Source organism: Mastigoproctus giganteus, chromosome 2 (genome assembly GCF_048544385.1).
Source record: "Mastigoproctus giganteus isolate SK-2022 chromosome 2, ASM4854438v1, whole genome shotgun sequence".
In the NCBI taxonomy this organism is placed as follows: Eukaryota; Metazoa; Arthropoda; class Arachnida; order Uropygi; family Thelyphonidae; genus Mastigoproctus; species Mastigoproctus giganteus.
Genome location: NC_143576.1, coordinates 132,269,737 through 132,290,242, shown reverse-complemented (window position 1 = coordinate 132,290,242; position 20,506 = coordinate 132,269,737). Strand labels below are relative to the sequence as shown.

General features: G+C 41.3%; 1 protein-coding gene across 1 annotated transcript in view; it reads right to left on the bottom strand.

Annotated features, from left to right (window-relative positions):
- Positions 1–11,972, bottom strand: part of LOC150089572 (monocarboxylate transporter 13-like) — a 44,101-nt gene extending 32,129 nt beyond the window's left edge. The window contains exons 1-2 of the mRNA XM_090390035.1: positions 11,637–11,972; positions 303–446 (exon numbers count right to left, since the gene is read on the bottom strand). Of these exons, the coding sequence (XP_090246161.1) occupies positions 303–446; positions 11,637–11,838 (346 nt within the window). The 5' untranslated portion in view covers positions 11,839–11,972. The remainder of the gene's footprint in view (positions 1–302; positions 447–11,636) is intronic.
- Positions 11,973–20,506: the final 8,534 nt, after the last annotated feature.

Below are 20,506 nucleotides of genomic sequence, written 5' to 3'. Positions count from 1 at the left end.
TTTTCCTGCACACAATTTATGAACACATGAAGTTATTCTTGGGTAACCCTAATATGACATTTTTTTTTTTTTTTTTTTTTGTTCTTCCTGATACATTATACTCACCGTATTGAAGTTCCGCATCCCCCATATATCTGAGGGGAACCATGTTTCCGATATTTCTACACTGTCTGAAACCAATACTTTAAATTCATACAATTTTTTTTTTTTTATTATACTCCTGGAATCAGTGTAACGAACAAAGGCATAAGTACGTAAATAACAACCAAATAAATGAAACGATTAAAAAAAAAATCACTTACCAAACACACCTCCAAATAATAATGTCAGTGTCAAGATGTTATCAGAAAAATAACATAGAATTGCTCCAAGTGAAGCGATGGTAGCTCCTGACAACGCTACTTTCCTAATTCCAAAATGGCAGATGAGAACACCTGACGGTACTCCTAAAAAATAATTTTAAAAAAAGTAACTTTGGTTATCTCATTTTATATGGTTCGCGGTGAGTTCATTCTACGACCATAGACAATGGTTTTATTAAAATAGTTTCATAGGCAACTTTCTCAAGTTTGAATTGGAGAGTACGATTGTAACACAAGGGTTGTTCAAAAGATAGTGGCATCAAGTCTGTGTACATGCAATCATCAGCAGGAATTATATGGCATAGGCTGTAAACACTGCCCTACTATTAACATCTGGACACCTGTACATCTACAAGAGAGGGCGCTGCTACTGTTCCTGCTCCTTAGATTGCTGGCTTGTAAATGTGCTGCAACTTATGTTTATTATTTTTTGTGCTTTTATTATTATTATTATTATTATTATTAGCCATATGGTACAAGGAAGCCTGAGGCTTATGCTGCACCAACCAAAAAAAAAAAAAAAAAATTCCCGAGTTACCCCCTGTGCGTCTGTTTGTGTGTGTGAGAGAGAGAGAGAGAGAGAGAGAGAGAGAGAGAGAGAGAGAGAGAAGTAGTAAAAGGCATCAACAAGAAAGAGAAGAATGATGATATCCAGCTCAGGACCCTGGGTTTGCCAAGCCCATACTCACCAGATGTGACCCCCCCGGGGTAATTTCCGGATATAATCTTATAATACCTGATAATCAATGGAATCAGCGATAGAAGTACTACAAATGGAGTAAGTTAATTTTAGTTTTTCTTGTGGGTTTAACCTAGTTGTGTCCGTTCTTGTACTCTACGTTTTCGGCTACGGATCTAACCACGCGGTCGCCGTAGCGATAATTTAGGGGAGGCGGCTGTCTTTTAGTTAGCTTGCCACATCTACAGCTGAGTTTTTACGGGAGGGGATTCTCCCTGTGTAATTTGCGTAGTATTTGTACTTCAAGATACTTTGCTTATTTCCGTGAATGAACTCGAGCAATGGAATTCTCAAAGAACAAAGACTTCGATGGCCGCCATATTGCATCGGTTAGTGTCTCGTGGTCGGAAATAAACTGAGTGCCGCTACGAGAGCAAATTAAACTGATTAGAGGGTACCTGTTACAGTTCCTACTTCCTCAGCAGACTGTGCTGCTTTAAACCTCCTTTTTTTTAATTTTTTTGATCGCCATCAAAGATGAGCAATATGTCTGAGGAGAAGAACAAATTCTGCAACCCTCTAGTCGTGCTGTTGAAGGCCGCTGAACTGGGACCTTCGGATGAGGAACTTAGAAAAAGGGAATCACTGCTTCCCCCCCCCCCCAACGCACATTACAAGGTCTATGGCAAAGAAAACGCAAAACAGGCCTGTTTTTCAAATAACTCCATCCAAGGAAGAAATATTGGAACAGCACGAGAATGACTCTACCCAACAAGTAAAAGAGACTGACCAGCCTGCAAACCTACCTTTCGAGCGCGCATTGATACAGACACAGACACTACCCATCCTAGTGTCTGTGTCTGTATCAATGCAGACACTACCCATCCTAGTGTCCTTAAGAATGGTACTAAGGGCTACAATGAACCACCACCACCACCACACCACCAGAGACAACCCAACCAATAGAGGCCAATTTACCTGGCATCACCTTTGATATGTTCACCCTCCCCAAGGGATCCATTATGGATCAAGTTTTTGCCCTCAGGTCAGAAACACTAATGGCCAAATCGGGCAATCAAATCACCATTACTGTCAGAGGAGAAATAATTAAAATCTGGGGTAAGATGGAACTCATTTTACTAAATTCCCACATTGAAAACGAGAAGGCTCAGGCCAAGTTAGAGGCCTATCAAGTAGAGCGGAAATCAAAAAACCAGCAGCGCTTCTGCTCTTATGCTGATGCGCTGAGGAATTCAAAACCCAGTTCACCTAACATAAATAGGGCACCAATAACAAGAAAGAAGACTCTCATAAAGAAACCACACTTGGTTGTTCTCAGGCCCACACACCCAGAATCTACAAAAACTGCGAGGAAGTAAAACAGACAGTAATTACAGAATTGACCACAGACTTCCAAAATACTAGGATCAAGTCAATTAGAAAAACCCGAAATGTGGGGGTAATCATAGAAACTGAATCTGGCCAAGAAGCTGCTGATATTAACAACCCGAAGATGCCAATGCTTGGGCTCATAGCTGCGCCACAAAAGAAAAGAGGACCCTCCATTATCGTCTTTGACATTGACAAAGATCTCACCCCTACTCAGGTGCGGGACGAGCTATATGGAAGAAATATCCCGAGAACACTCCCAGACGTCAACCCGGAGGAAATTATCACTCAAAAAGTACCATACAAAGTCTAGGAATGGAAATAGTGTAAACTGGATTTTTTAAATTGCCCCTATTGCTTGGCAAACAGTCATTCACCAAGACAGAGTTTTCATAAACTGGAGCAGCCAACGCTTCAGGGAGCACGTGGCTGTACCCAAATGCTTTAAATGCTGCAGGTTTGGGCACTCACACCTGCACGCAGGCTGCTGCTATTTGTGGCCATTGTGCTGAAAAGGGCAACGAGTATAATACGTGCCCTAATAAAGAAAAACTGACCATCTGTGCAAATTGCAAAGGACAGAAGATGCCTCACGAACACTCCATCGTGACAACAAATGTCCGATATATTTAAAATAGAAGAGTTTACACCAATCAAAGACCGATTATGGTCCAACGTCTTAAACCATACAACACCAGCGTCCTGAAGATACTCCAAATAATGCACAACGGGCAAAAGCTGTAGCTGAACAGCTAAGAATAAAGGCAGATGAAGACAACTTTGATATTCTGATCTTACAGGAACCATACACCTATGCAAATCAGGTCAGGGGGTACCCCTTCACATATAAAATTACTCAAGTTGAAGAAGAGGCCCCCTGGGCTGCATAGCAACTACGAACCCTGACATAACTGTCACCAAAATCCCACTTTTATGCACAGCCTGGGCGGCATGTGCCCACATCATCAACCCCTCTGGGAAATTTTTATATAGTCTCATTATACTGCAGACCGGGGGTTGATATACTTCCATCCACGAGGTATCTGGAGATCGTCCTCACAACTCTCCCAAATGAAAAGATCATCATCGGTGCTGACGTCAACTGTAGGTCACCTGTTTGGTTCAGCACTACTGCTGAAAGGCATGGCTGTAGAAACAGCCAAAAACTTGAAGATCTTCTGGCAAATTCCCAGCTTACTGTTCTAAACAGGACGAAATCTTCCCACCTATTGTAATACTCTGTGGGAATCAACAATTGATGTCACCTTGGCTACAAGAAATATATCAACCTTTATCGTGGGTTGGGCCGTCCAGGATTCCTGGACCACCTCACACCACAGGGCCATAACATACCAGGTAACAAGATCCTTAGATAGAATCCCAAACCAAAGATTCGCCCCTCAAAGGTAAGCCATCTCCAGAGCAAAACGGGACATTTTCGCGGAGAAGCTGCGCTCCTAGCCCAGCAACTGCAAGTTAATAACTACCATCCCACTGGTCCTGATGCCTACCGGAGAAAAGTCACAAATATTAGCATTAGCATTAACATTAGTAGAGGCATATGATGAAGAAAACAAGCTTATGCAGCATCAGCCAAAAAAAAAAAAAAAAAAAACTTCCACCACTTCACCCCTCCCTTCGTTCGAAATACCTGTCTAGCTGAGCCTTAAATTTATTTAGGCTATCAACTTCCACAACAAGGGATGGAAGTCTGTTCCACCAACCAACTACCCGCTGGCTAAAGGCAAATTTCTGCACATCTGTCTTTCCTCAATTTGAATTTATGCCCTCCCAGGTAAATATTCTGAGCAAGAGGAAGAATCTCATCAGCATTGAGCATGCTCAAACCATTCAAGACTTTATACACCTCTATTAGATCACCTCGCCGGTGCCTAGTCTCCAGACACTGTAATTTGCAAAACTTAAGCCTTTCTTCGTAAGAGCAACCCTTTGTTCCATTTACTAATCTTGTTGCCCTTCTCTGTACTCGTTTCAGCAGCTCTACATCCTTCTTGATATGAGGCCTTCAGACCTGTATACAGTACTCAAGGTGTGGCCTAACCATTCCCTTATACAGGGGAATAATCGCCTCCTTATCCCTGCTAGAAAAATTCCTGTATATCATTGACAAGACACCATGAGCTACTTTTGCAGTCCGTCTGCACTGCTCAGAAAACTTCATATCTGCCTGCACAATTACCCCCAGGTCCTTTTCATTCTCTACCACTATCAGTATATTACCACAGAGTTCATACGTTGCTCTGGGGTTGCTATTTCCCATATGTAGTACTTTACATTTGTCAATGTTAAACTTCATTTGCCACCTCTCAGCCCATCTGCTCAATCTTTCCAGATCCTGTTGCAGCAGCATAGTGTCAGTAGTGTCCTTAACATCTGCAAACTTGGACATTAAGCTTGATATACCATCATCAATATTATTTATAAATACAGAAAACAATAATGGACTCAACGCTGAACCCTGAGGTACTCCACTAATGATGACATTAGTCCACGATGAGCAGTGTCCATTGATTACCACTCTCTGTCTTCTCCACCTCAACCACCCCTTTATCCATAGCAGCAATTCCAATGCCACACTGCTCCAATTTGTGCAGCAGTCTTCCATGTGCAACAGTGTCAAAAGCCTTTCTAAGATTCAAGTATATAATATCAAAGTTATTCCCTGCATCCAGTTCTTTTGTGACTGCATCACGGTATCCAATCAAATTGGTCAGGCAATACTTCCCCTTAACAAAACCATACTGTGTCCGAGCTATAACTGAAGTCTTGTCTAGATGATCCTGCAGTGCTTCTTTAACCAATGCCTCCATTAATTTTCCTGGAACACTTCTTTTGTGATTGCATCACTGTATCCAATGAAATTGGTCAGGCAATACTGCCCCTTAACAAAACCATACTGTGTCCAAGCTATAACTGAAGTCTTGTCTAGATGATCCTGCAGTGCTTCTTTAACCAGTGCCTCCATTAATTTTCCTGGAACAGAAGTTAAACTCACAGATCTATAATTACTTGTGTCAGCCTTTGATCCTCCTTTGTGAATTGGGGTCACATCTCCAGTCTATGGGTACCTCCCCTGAGTCCAAGGAAGCTTTCATAATTATGGCTAAAGGTTTGCTTACTTCCTTTGCTGCTTCATTTAATATAACTGGATAGATCCCATCCACCCCGGGTTCCTTTCTTGTGTTTATCTGCAACAATTTCTCCTCCACTTTACTCTCAGTTATTAGAAGGTTATCTAGCTTACTGCCAGAGTTGAATACACCTCTGCCATTCCCCTCGCTGAATAACTCCTCATGTGTGAATGTCGATGCAAAATATTCATTTAGTTTGTTAGCTACCTGAGCAGGATCACCAACAGTTGAACCATCGATATCAAGTGGACCAATCTGATTCCTTCCCTTCCTTCTAGAGTTTACATAAGTAAAGAAATCTTTGCCGTTTTTCTTTGCATCCCTTGCTAAAGATTTCTCGTCATCTGCCTTCGCCTGCCTAACCTCCTTTGTGCCTTTGTTACAGATCAACTTATAAATTGTTGTGTTCCTGGATGCCATGGAAATTGTAAAGGTGGTCCGAAAGTAGACGTCTTTGGCTTTCCGTTGAAGGATACTGCTTTAGCTAACAAATGGTTGAAAGCTATACCGAGGAAAGACTTTGTGCCATCTGAACATTCAAAGGTAAGGTTGCTAAAATAAGTTTCGTCGTTAATAAGAGTTATCTTAAATAGGAGTATTTTAACAGTAATGAAACGATAATATGTAAGAAAATGAAACAGATAATATATAAGAAAATGAAACAGGTATATTCTTGTCGGAATACAGAGGTAAATTTTGTCAGAATTTTGGCTTTTGTGGTTTCATTTATATATAAAAAATTCATTTCACGTATTGGATACTCTTAATAAAAGCGCATGCTTGTTTTAAGGAATCAAAAAACCTCAAAATTTGTACGGTACATAATGTTAATTTTATTTATTGAAACTTTTAGGGTTGATAAATACACGAAGTGTAATTATATGCAACTTCTGATAAACTATAGGCCGGTGTATGCGGACTGAGGTATCCTTAGTTGTAAAAGCTAATAACAGTCGTCTATAAGATGCTAATAACAAGTAAAGTGAAATTCGGAGGAGAGCATAACAGTTTGTTTATATATTTCATATTGTTACAGATATGTAAGATTTATTTAGAGCTGTCCCAGATAGACGGACATCTAAATGTGATGGGAAAAATTAGAGACTCACCGTAGATTTCAAGCATCCAAAATTAATTCACGGAGCTGTTCCATCACAATTTCCGAACTGTCCAAGCTATTTGTCATCACAGGCCAGTTCCGGATTAAGGTACGGGCTAGCAGGACCTTTCCTGGGCGCCATTCTTTAAGGGGCGCCAAAAAGCAGAACAAGGAGGGAAAAAAAATAATAAATATATATATATATCCTTAATAAATGGGCGCCGAAAAATCTCTCTGCCCTGGCACAAAATACCTTGGTCCGGCCCTGTAACAGGCATTTTTAAGAGACCGTCCCGAAAAAAAAAAAAAACTTTGAGAAGGCCCTAGAAAATTGTATTAAAAGGAAATATAATTATGACAAAGCTCGAGAATTTCACACGTTTGTACAACTATCAGAGTGCCTGAATAAACATACAGTACCTGAATGCTAGCAAGTTCTTTTAAAAAATAACTATATTATGTTTTTATTATTTAATATTTCAGCCAGTACCTTCCATTGCCTATTCAGTCGCGATTAGTGAAGATTTGATGTCGTTGGTATTTGTACAGAGCTGAAATTAATAACTTAGCCAAATCAAAGTCACTGGAACTTCCTATGAAGGTGAACAGTTTCAAACAGATTACTGACAGATACCAGTAATTGCCAAAAGCATCGATGTTAATAATATTTCTTTTGTTTTAAATGCTGTTTGTAGTTTACTGAATTCAATTGCGGGAGACACTAATAGCGAGAGAGCAACAGTGTTTGAATTCATAAGCGAACAATTACATTTGTTAGCATGTGAAAAGAATGCATACAGGTATTCCACCGAAGTATTAATATTTTCAGCTTTGATGTTTTCGATATCTCCACATGCCTACAAATTTCTGCATTCCTACTTCTCTAAATGCAAAATTTCCAGATGACCAGCAAGAATATCATTTCCCGATATATGCTAAACAGAAATTGGCCTTTTTAAATTCTCCAGTGGGAGAAGACAGAGGGTGGTAATTAATGGATGCTGCTCTTCATGCACTAATGTTATTAGTGGAGTCCCTCAAGGTTCGGTGTTGGGTCCTCTGTTGTTTTGTATATTTATCAATGATATTGATGAAAGTATATCAGGCTTAGTGTCGAAGTTAGCAGATAATACAAAGGTTGGCAAGGTTGTTAATGACAGTAATGGCAGTGTGCTACTGCAACAGGATCTAGATAATTTGGGCAGATGGGCTAAGAAGTGGCAACTGAAGTTTAACCTTGACAAATGCAAAGTACTGCATATTGGTAGAAGTAACCCCAGAGAAACGTACCAACTGTGGTACTTCACTTAAGGTAGTAGAAAATGAAAAAGACCTGGGGGTAATTGTGCAGTCAGATATGAAGTTTTCTGATCAATGCAGACAGGCTGCCAGGGCAGGTCATGGAGTTTTGTCAATGATATATAGGAATTTTGCTAGCAGGGAAAAGGAGGTGATTGTCCCTCTGTATAAGGCAATGGTCAGGCCACGCCTTGAGTACTGCGTACAGGTCTGGAGGCCTCATTTTAGGAAGGATGTAGATTTGCTAGAGCGTGTACAGAGAAGGGCAACAAGATTGGTGAGAGGAATGAAGGGATCCTCTTGCCAAGAGAGGCTTAAGTTCTGCAAATTGTAGTGGCTGGAGACTAGGCACCTGCGCGGTGATCTGATTGAGGTGTATAAGGCCTTGAATGGATTGAGCACGCTGAATTCCGATGGGATCCTTCCACTTGTTTAGATTACGAACCTAAGAGGGCATAAATTCAAATTAAGAAAAGACAGATGTAGAATAGATGTGCGGAAATTTGCCTTTAGCCGGCGGGTGGTTAATTGCTGGAACAAACTTCCATCTGTCGTTGTGGAAGTTGATAGGTTAAATAAATTTAATTAGGAACTGGACAGGCATTTGGAGGGAATGGTGTGATTTTTTTTTTTTTTTTTTTTTTGGCTGATGCTGCATAAGCTCATACACTTGCTTTCTTGCATCACATGCCACTACTACTACTACTACTACTACTACTAGTAGAACACAAAATTAGTTTAATGATCGATGAAATTCGTCTGAAACCTTATATTGATTACTGATTGATTTTCTTTGAATGATGTTTGCAAAAATAGTAATTTTGGAGAATTAATTTTAAATTTTCTAATTAATACCATTATTAATATTTTACTCAACAATTATTGTAAAAATAAAAATGATGTATTAAAAGCAACGCATAAACTTCAAACACTGAAAATTGAAAAATAATTTCTGTTCAACTACAGTAATCAAATTATTCGATTTAATGAATAAATGTATACATTACTTGGATTACAAATTACATCTAAAACATTCAAAATATAATAAAATAGTTAACTATAAAATGTGTTGTCTTCATTTTTTCGAAAGGTTATGATTAAAAAAAATTATCACACTTAAGTATCAAAACTGTAATTATTTATTTCATTGATTTGTTATTATTATTTTTTTTCGAATTGTCCCCATAAATTAGCTTTCCATTATGCACAGAAAATAAAGTAGATTTACATTCAACTCTTGCTTTCGCTTTTCTCAATTCTGTGCAGTGATGTACTTCTTATGCCCACTTATGATGACGTCAAAAACGTAGTGATCAGTCTTTATCTAACGGTGGCGTCGCTCCAACTTTCGAACAACAGCGGTCAAGTGCCATGGCCTCATGTTGCATTCTACACATGCTGTGTACACCATTGGCATATCAGAGTTGGAAACAGGATTCATCAGACTAAGCAACAGATTTTCACATGTACATGTAGTTGGGCTTGTTGGTGCTGACGTGCCCATGCAAGGCGCAGTTTTTTCGTGTCTCAGTGAGCATGGATACTTACGACGGCCGTCGACTGACATAGCCTATACGAGCTAATACCCGGGGATATAATACCCGGGGAATAGCACCAATATCTACATAGCCCATGTAGATATTGGTGCTATTCCTAAGTTATACTGGGTGGTCAGCTGGGTTACTGTGCTGTGTCACGAGGCGAGACACGTATGACGCTCATCACGGGCGTCGACCACATGTGGCTGCCTATGTTTGACCTTTGGCTTGTTGTTCGACTGCCGTTGAGCACGTCACGGCAGATTCGTGACACCACTGGAAAACTTAACCATATTGGCTGTTGTCAAGATACTGGCACCTGCACGTCCTGTCTCCACAATCATTCTAATTTCGAAATCGGAAAGATCTCGACGCCGAGTTGTTCCTCGCAGACACTCAAAAACTGATCGCCACATCTGTACGAACTACAATCTTATATCAGCCGTTCCCCAGTTTGAGCCTTCATCACCATAACAGGCCAGTCCATACCTACCCAAGTGGATGTTTGTATACAAAGCCAAATTAGATATATATATATTAACAACGTTAATATATTAACATCAACGTTAGTTTTGTTACGTTCTTTAGTGGTTTTTAGGCGCGTTCTGAAATGCAGGATATGCGTTCCTTCGCATATAATAACTCTCTTTCCAGCTGACAGATTTGGATGAAATTTTATATTTGTCGGTCCATCCAAAATTTCTTTAAAATCGGGCTAATAGAAATTCGACACATTTCCCCCTCCCCCTTAAAATTTCGCGTTATCTCTATTAATGAATATGTTTCGGATGTTTCTCGACAAGAAATGTTCGACATGACATTAAATTTTCAAGGTATTTCTTGTTAGTTTCTGGAGAGGATGAAAAGGTCGAATCAACATCAGATTTTTATTGTGTCTTTGACCCCTGGAGAAGCGTTTAAAAAAAAAAAAAGCAGTTATGGTAGTGTAGTTTTCGTTTAGAGTAGTCTTCTCGAGTAATTTTAGGCATTATTATTATTATTATTATTAATAATGCCTAAAATGTATTTTCATAAAGTAGAAATGAAACGTATGTGGTGAAAGAGGCCTATGCGCTCCGGATTCATATTATTGAAATGAAAAAATTATAATTCCTATTCCGAACTAACCGTTCTCTATATGTATATTCTAGTATTAACCGCTCTGAGGAATTATAATTTTTTTCATTTCAATAATGAAACGTATGGTTTGGGCATTACTCGAGAAGGAAAAGTCAGACAGACACTATATTTTTAGCGTGTGTTTTGTTAGTTCCTGTGGAAGTTTTGTTGACTAATTCTGGTTTCATAGCCCCCAGTTTCCCCCCAACTTCAAAAACGCTGCGGTAAATCTGGAACAGCAACTCTGATGTATTATTTTCATCACTTATTTAGAATATTCTTCAGCACCTTCATACCAATTATCATGTTAATAGCTTAGCCCCTTGTCCCCTCACAAAAAATTGCTATAAAAATCTCGCTTCATAGTTACCCACCACATGAAGAAGATTCGGTAAGCACTTCTCGAGTTCAGCACAGTGCCAGCCAGTCTTTTGGCTCTCAGTTTGACAGTGTAGTCCTGGCCCAGATGTGAGAATTAATTGTGCAAAAGAACATAATGGAGGAGTTCTTGTCTGGATCGAGGGATCCCCTTTTCAAGGGTTTGGGATCCTTTTTATTACGGAGCCCGGGCGCATCGCACCCATTGTATCTCCTTCCCCAGCCCTACCTGTAGATCATAATAAAAGCACGCTTTAACAAAAAAAGCAACTTTTTCTTTAAGGCAGATAACCCACAATGCAAACTCCCCATTCGAAAGCCTGTACTAGACTTAAGTGGAAATAAATTAAAAGTAAGTATTATATCATTTTCAAGTTCTATATCATTTTATACGTCATTTTCAAGTATTATTTCAATTTCGAAATCGGATTTTGGTATTCCTAAATAACTAACCATATTGCAATTGCAATATATTGCCATTATGAAAACTAAATCACTTCATCCTAGCAGCACTTTGGTCCAATTTGTGCCCTTGTATTACATATGATTAGTTACAGAAGTTAGTTAATTTCCACAATAAAAAGTTTTTAAAGTACATTTTATTTTTAGATCGTGACTTACCGAAGGAAAATACGACAGCTTCACATACAGTCACTGGCCACGATGCATCTTTTCTTGCCAGTCCATACTCTTCTGTAAGAGCTGTATAAACTATACCATAACTTCTTCCCAAACCATAGAGAATAAAATAGAAGGTAAATGAAGAAAGCACAATAACCCAGCTCCATCCTTTATCAGGACCTTGTTCACTCAAATGTAACATTATTATTGCTGCTGCAATCTTTTATGAATATAATAAGGTAGGACTCACATGTACCGTTCTACGTGGTGGTAAGTGTAATTAATAAATACGTAGTAAATGGCTTGTTGCTCAGTGAACAGACACACAAAACAAACTTCTATTCGACAGAGAGAGAGAGAGAGAGAGAGAGAGAGAGAGAGAGAGAGAGAGAGAGAGCAGGAGGCGGAAGAATAATTAAAAGCAGGAAGCTCACTGCATAATAGCCATTTCACTGAGAATACAGTATCGCTATTTATTTTCATACCATAGTACTTCCGCTTTCTGTGAGAGAAGATATTTAACACGAAGGAATAAAAAAAATGTTGGAAAGAGCTCCATTGTTGAAAGTTATTAGACAAACTCTGCTCAGATCAGGGGTAGGGTTTTAATAGTGCACCAAATCAGCAGTTGATGGGGAAAGGGATGTAACTGCACGATTTTATGGAATTTTTTTTTTAGTATTTATACTTTTTTAAAATTTAATCACTGAAGTTATGAAGTAAAAGATTATTTTTCATAATTATTAATAAATTATAAACTAAAAAGGGCTTTAGGGCTGAGAGCTGCAGACTACGGAAAATTTACTATTATTATTATTTTATTATTATTATAATTAGCTGCAGGGTGCAAGGAAGCCTGAGGCTTATGCTGCACCAGCCAAAAAAAAAAAAAAAATTCCTGAAGAGAGAGAGAGAGAGAGAGAGAGAGAGAGAGAGAGAGTCAAAAGTAGAAGGGAATCACCAAGAAAGAGAAGAATGATGATATCCAACTCAGGATCCTGGGTGTGCTAAGCCTGTACTCACCAAATGTAAGTCCCTGGGGTTCGATAAACAAGTTAGGGCAAAAGCATAATTTTGGTTCATAATAAATCGCCGAAGTAGATGAAATGGCATCGTTTTTGTAACATCTCATATTGTGAACGTCTTCACAATGAGTTGCCCCGATATTGCACCACACAAAAAAAAAAAATATATATATATATATATATATACATATATTATATTAGGGTTACCCGTAAATGATTACATTGACCCGTATTCGTGTCTGTAAATTGCGTGTGTTCTCTGGTGGTTTTGCCTGTTTTGCTGGACGAAAAAAACCCCAGTTCCTGGGGAAAATATTGCACCACACAGAATAAGTAACTCTTCGCCAGTAGAGAAGGCTAATGTTACTTATTTTCGGCCTTCGAAACTGTACGGTCTGGGTGGTGGTATCTGCCGAGAATAAGTAGCATTAGTCTTCTCTACTGGTGAAGGCTTACTTATTTGAAGTAGTGCTATCAGGGAAATTCATTGTGAAGATGTTCACAGTATGAGATGCTACAAAAATGATACCATTTCATTTACGGTGATTTACTACTAACTAAAATAATACTCTGCAGTAACTTGTTCGTCCAATAATTAAATTATGAAATAACATATAAATATCACTATCGGTTAAATTTTGTACTACAACTCAAATTTGGAATGGATCTTAATTCTAGATTATCGTATTTGGATACGTAGCATAGATAAGGTGTCAGTGGTTCAATAGGTAGTAAAATTCCGAGCGTGATGGGTAAAAGGAAGGATTTATCGGACTTTGATAAAGGACAGATTGTGAATGCTCGACTAGCTGGTGCCTCGATTTCCCAAACGGCTGAACTGGTGGGCTGCTCGAGAGCCGCCGTAGTTGAAGTGTAGTGTAGAGTGTGTTTAGTGTCAAACGGCACCAGGGCTTCCCCCCCCCCCCCCCATCTCCACGTGCTATACATTATGAGTGTGAAACAGAACACTGTCAATGCCAGAGGTTTAAAAGTATATGGATTTTGTATTTGTGTAGTGTCGTGTACCGTTGTTCATCTGGTCATTTAGCCGCTGGCCCCCTAATGGGACCCAACGTTGCCCCACTCCGCCTCATGGAAGCAGACCAGGTACACCACTATTATAGTTATTTACTCTGGCAGAAAACGCTATAGATATGGGTCAGCCAAAACAAAGGGAGTACTAGTTAGGCGATTTGATGTTATTAAGTTTTTGGGTGTAGGGCTCAAGCAATTTGGACTGATTCGGACGCTAGTTGTAAGTTAGAGAAGGGTAGGGAGACTGAAGACTGGGGGGAAAGATAGAGATGCGGGGTCCATTGAGAAGATGACCCCAAGTCAGCGGAGCAGGCCCATGCCCCACCAGAGTGAAAAAGAGGGGTGGCGAGGGGAGACACCAGGGGTAATCTCCCCCTCCCGCCGGGGAGTGGAGGCAAAGGACCATGCAAGGGAGCGTGGCTAGGCAGGCCTAATGGCAGCAACTGAGCTGTGCTGGTGGGTTCTGTCACTCCTGGAAGGAAAGAGGGTTTTTTTTTTTTTTTTTTTTTTCCTGAGAGGACTTTCATATCCAGGAAGTTTCTTACTTTGATCTTCAATGGGTGGTGTTTGGGTGCCTAACCCGTCTAGTAGCCCTGCTCGTCCATTATAATCAGGTGCTCACAATGCCAGGAATTTTCTTGTGGCAAACCTTAGCCGGAATTCGTCATATTCATGGCAGTCATACATTACGTGATCCACGTTTCTTCAACCCCCCCCCCCCCAGTGACACAGTGGATCATCTTCAATGCCTAGGGATGTTAGCTTCGCTTTAAAGGGTGCGTGGCCTGTCAATAGAAATGTAGTATGTAGGCCTGGTGAGTAGCAGGAAGGAGGCTTTGGACTGATGAGGTTCACAGAGGGAATGAACTTTTTTTTTGGTTATTAATCCTTTCTTGGTGGTGTCCCATATCTCTTGCCAGGTCCTGTACATAATTTCAGAGATTCTCTTCCTTTTCTGTTTGGGGTTGTTATCAAGGTTAAGAGTGATGCCTGCTGTTTCGGTGGGAATACTCTTCTTATTACCTCTATGTGTAGGGGTATACATCCAGCTAGCACCTGTAGAGCTGGGGTGCTTGCTGTACGGCACGCCCTTGTTACGGGCGTGCCGTACAGTATGGAGTCTAGTTTACGGCGATTTCTGTCGAGGGAGGCCCTAGTACACCATACTGAGGCTCCATAGCAAGCTATTGGAACAAATATGGCATTATAGATGGCATTATAGAGGGCCAGAGCCCGGCGCTTAAGGCCCCAGTCTGCACGGCTTATACGGATAATCATGGCCGAGTATTTTTTTTATTTTCTGTGACATATATTTCAAGTGAGGATGGAAATTTAGCTTCATATCTAAGACGATTCCTAAATACTTGATTTCTGGGTATAATCTAATGGAGGTGTTCAATTTTGATAATCGGTAGTCTTCGTAGTTGGAGCGTTCCCTTGAGCAATATAGATTTTGTTTTCTCTCCTGAGATCTTTAGTTGGTGAATGGCTGCCCAATCCTGGTGCTTCGTTAGTGCACAATTTGCATGCTCCTCTAGATCAGCTCTTGTATCACCATGCACCACCAAAACCAAATCGTCAGCAAACGCAAGGGGTGAGTCATCCTCAAGTCCATCCCAAGGAACTCGTCCAGGACGACGGACCAAAAGAAAGGCCCCAGGACCAAGCCCTGGGGACAGCCTCGGGAGACCTGGCTAGTGACAGATTTGTATCTGGTACTAACATGGACAGTGCGATGTCTCAAGTATTCCTTGACACAGCTATAAAGATTGAGTGGTGCTTTGGCTAGTCGGAGTCTTCTGAGAATACTTGGCCACCGCAGCCGATCAAATGCTCCAGCAAAGTCAACTGTGATGGCTAGTGCATACTTGGCTTGAGTGCTTGAAGCAGTAGATATTAATTTAAGAAGAGCATCTTCAGTGTTGCAACCAGCTTTGAAACTGTACTAAAGTGGAGAAATGAGGTTTTCTTTTGAGTAGCATTTTGACAACCTGCTGGGTAGAAGCCTTTCCAGAAGTTTGCCGAGGACTGGCAGGAGAGCAATTGGCCTGTAAGATTTTGGCTCTTCAGGTGGTTTGTCTGGGTTCTTCAAGATAAGTTTAAGGCATGCCTCCTTCCAGATAGCAGGAAAGTGGCCTTCCATCTGTGCCAGATCTATGTCTTGTCCTATAAAAGTGGCGAGCATGGTGTTAGGGAAGTAGGTTGCAAATTTCTTGATATAATCCACCTCAAGGAGGTCATTGCCAGGAGTTTTATTTTCTTTAGTTTTGTCCAGTGCAGCTTTTAGATCGTCATTTGTAAAAGATTCTTCAGTATTTTCTGTTGTGTAAGAATCGTTAGCGGTAACAATCTGTAGTTGCTCTTCAGTTAGTTGTGCATCATCTATTAGAAAGAAAGGCCCCAGGACCGAGCCCTGGGGACAGCCTTTAGCATGTTGTGGACAGAGTCCATTTAGCATGCATTTAGTATGCATTTAGCATTTAGTGTGCATTTAGCATGTTGTGGACAGAGTCCTCCCACGTGAAGGTGGAAGAAACATCAGGCTTTACAGTTGTACTGAGGACTTCACCTCTAGGGAGTTGGTTCACAATGATACGATAGACAACTCCCCAGGGGTTATCAATTCCTGTAATCGAGACCAAATTCCGCCATGAGGCTTTTTTGCAGCGTCTAATCACGGTAGTAAAACTGTTCCTTAATAATCGGTTTACATCCCTTGGTTTTGGGGGAACGCGATCCACAGAGCGGCCACGAGAATAGGTGTGGTCAGAAGCGGTCCATGCTTCATTAACCTTCCACTTGCTGAACTTTCCAGAAATAGTCGGCGTGGTCAGGGTGATGTCGATGGTACTTTCCCAGAGGATGCTTCTGTATGTGGGGAGATTTCCAGGCTGGTTGAGTACTTGTAGTCTGGAGGCAAGGATGAAGTTTTCAAGTTCCTCCCCATTTCGAGTGACCGTACGATCAGGTGTTTGACTATGCCACAAGGGGGAGCGACAATTCGCGTCCATGGCTATGAGTAGCTTACCCCCTGGAAGGTCAAGTGCTGTTTGTATTATGGCAACCGCAATTGAGATGTCTTCACCAGGTCTGCTATACAGTGAGAGCAGATGTAAGGGTCCCATGGCAATAAGAACTTGAGCACAAGCACTAAAGGATGTACAAAGTGGAGCTACTTTAGCTACAGAGATTTCAGTGTTACTGGCTAGGACTGCGGTCCGTGGTGGATCTGTAGTACCTTGAATGATTTTCTATGAAGCTGGATAACCTGTGACCTTACCCTTGTAGGCATAAGGCTCCTGGAGCATAATTATGTCAATATTTTCTTCATCTGTTTTTAATTTAATTTGTTCAACCACCGCTCTGGCATGCTGTGCATTAATCTGCAAGAAATTCAGCTTCTTCTGTGTTGGTGGTTGGGTGGACCGTCTATCCATAATTGGTTCTATCTTGGTATATTCCCTTAAATTTTATATATACGGGGCAGTTTGCATCCCTGACGAAGTGCAGGTGGGGTATTTTAGACCGTTTGCAGTTTGCGCAAGCTGCTGGTTCCTCCTTTTAGGACAGTCTTTAAACTCATGTCCCTGCTGGGCACAGTGACCACATGTTGGGCCCGTTGGTTGCAGGTGTGCGATGTGTGCCCAAATTGCAGACACCTGAAACATTTGGGAACTGGAACGTACTCCTTGAATCGGTGGCTTCTCCATCCGATGTAGATTCTCTCACGCTGGCTAATAACCTTCCACGCTCTGGGGGAAAGTTCGACCACCCAGTTAACTGTAGCAGCTGACTTAGACTTCGTGATATGTTTCGGTATAATGTCAGCATCAACGTGGTGTGGTCACCTTCCACTTCTTCTTCCTCTGCTGTATGCGCGCTAAGGTTTTTGTAGTATATCTCCTCCTTTAGCTGTTGAGGAGTAGTACTCTTATCCAGACCGAAGAGGATAATGGAAGATCCTTTTCGTTTTGGCTTTTCCGCCTTCAGTCCTATGTTGGGGATATCTGAACTCTTTAGTATAGTGAGTGCTTCCTCCCTAGTATCCGTTTCAATGATAACACCAGGCATCCTGGTTTTTCTTATGCTTTTGATCTTTAGGGTTTTCATCTGCTCCTTGAGATTACTGGTTAAAACATCCTTAACTGCGTCGCTAGTTGTTAGTTACGCATCCTCTGTGGACTTCACCGGGATAACGTGCGAGTTAGCTGTTCTTTTGTCAGATTTCCTGATAGTATTTTTTTTGCACAGGGGTCTCTTCGTTGAGCAAGGAAGTGCCATTCCTCAAGGCCTCGACAAAAGAACGGGGGCGTTGTAGCTTTTTGTTTTCCCGTTCTTGTGTGAGTAAGTCTAATTTGGCCGACATTATCTGTATGCAGATGGTAAACAATGCCCTCCATTTTCGACCATATTCTAATAATGCCTGTGCGAGTGACAGCAGTGATTCTGTTTGTCTTCTTGGCCATATATATCTCAAGGATGTCGCGCAGTTTTAAGAATTGGTCAATTGGGGTCCTTGTAGTGGTTCTTCCTTGTCATCAGTGTTATTTGTATCCGATCCGCTGGATGTATCCCTACCTGGATCCCCAGGTATATCCCTTACGGGGGTGGGTGACTCTGTGCCAGATCTATGTCTTGTCCTTCTAGCTTTCCGCGTGCTTTGTTGCCTCTTTAGTTCTCTCATAGCTTCATCATTCTCATGAAGGAGATTAGCATTTCTAGTGCGTCTGCCAGCGTCGGCGCGTTCATATATTCAACGTCGGAATCTGACATGGTTGTAGTTCAGCGCAAAATTCCAGAAAAGGGCATTACAATTTTTCAGGATTCCACAACTATAGTTTTTAGAGAATCGCACGAGATTTTGTTTACTTTTCAGGCTGACTTAAATGTTTTCTAAAATTATATGAACACTGATCAAGTGGGGTGAGTTTGTAATCGCACTGTAAATAGATTTCCATATTGTATGCGTGGACAATCCCATTTAGCTTGACCTTGTGAACTCGATCAAGTACTGTATACAGTAAACGGTTTTAACTACTTTCTCTTTCAGAGAACAAAAGGCAGAGGGTTGGTGCCTTGTTGCTTGAGGCTGGGATTAACCACTTAGCTGCTTTAGGTTGGTATTCACTCTAAGTGGTATGTTCCAAGTGCTACCGCTCACTACTGCTAAAGCATATAATTATGTCAATCTAGAGTTGTCAAAGCAAATTTATCTCAAAGATTCGGGTACAATAGTTGTATCTGTTGTGTAGATGACATCTTTAGCTTTCAGAATATCCCAAATACTTTATACTTCGTTGTTTAATTATACAGTAAGCCCCCGCTATTCGCGGTCGCTGATTTAACATAAAATGAAGCCTAAAAAAATGTGAATTTTAAACCGCCGTGAACATTTTCCGCCATAAAAAAGCATGGGCGTGGCTAAAATTATCTTATCCCGCTCAGTGGGCGGGGGAGAGCGGTGACAAAATCGCTAGCGTGGATGTTTCTCGCTAATCCTTGTTCAATATGTGTTATGCGTTGGACGTTATGTGTTGGACGTTAATGCACCACAAAAAAATGAAAAGACAAGGCTGCAAAAACACCTGATGCAAGTTTGGCAGGAGCGTTGGGCCAACTCAAATAAGGGAAATATCACCAGGAAATTCATTCCGAACATCGACAGGATGTACCCCAGTCCCCCAACTTGGTTTCAACCTGGCTTATACACCACCTATTTATTGACTGGTCGTGGGGCCTTTAAAGCCAAGCTGGCAGCGCTGGGGATTGAGGTGGATCCGAGCTGTGCCTGTGGGGAGCTTGAGTGCTGGGAGCACATTATGTATGATTGCACCCATTATGAGGACCTCAGGTGCAGACTGATCACTGCAATACACTACCTCCCCAAGAACTTGGAATCACATCTATTGGACTCACTTGAGGAATACAGGGAACTAAAGGAATATGCCCAAAAACTATTTGGTAGGCGTAAAACACTGATAGCCATCTACAGAAGAAGATAAAAAAAAAAAAAAAAAAGAGACACAGAACACGCGTGGAGAGGACTCAAGGAGAACCTCGCCCAGGAACCTGCTTACTACTAATCATCTAAAACCAGCGATCGCAAGAATAACCCCATGGAGCTGCGGATCTTCCCATGATGAAGAGAACCACAGCCATAGCTAACAGACCAACAATGGACCTGACCAGTGTTCATAGCTGAGGAAAAATATGGCTATCAATGACAGAGAAGACCAACGAAGATAGAGAAACTCCAAGTTGCTGCCTCAACGGAGCCATTTTGGCTCTATGCTCTGCACTCTCTTGTGCAGTGCTATTCTTTTACTCCCACTCCCGGCAGGGGAGAGAGGTGATGGCTTGCTGTCGCCTCTCTTCCCTGCCACACCATTTCTTCCCTCTGGTGGGGCATGGGCATGCCTCACTGAATAATTGGGGGTCACCTACCCTATCGACCCTCTTCTTCCTATTTCACCCCCCAGCCTTCACTCTCCCCTCCCAGCACTTTTTCTTGCACAGCGTATAGCCCTACACGTCCAAATTTAAAATACACCAAAAAATTTCGCCCAACCTTTTAGGCACTTTAGAAACAGGCTTTCAGCGTCAAACCCCATATTAGTGAATGTAAGTGATTTAAAATCAACCGCGGTCGTTCCAATTTTATTTTAGGTCCTAGCCACTAAAATCCCAGGAAAGTAAGTGGCAGGACCTGCCAGAGTACAATTGACTCAATGGTAACACCCGGCTAGCCTCCGCGTGGCGAGGTATGGGCAACGTCTGGTCCCATTAGGGGCCTGGCGGCCAATAACCCGG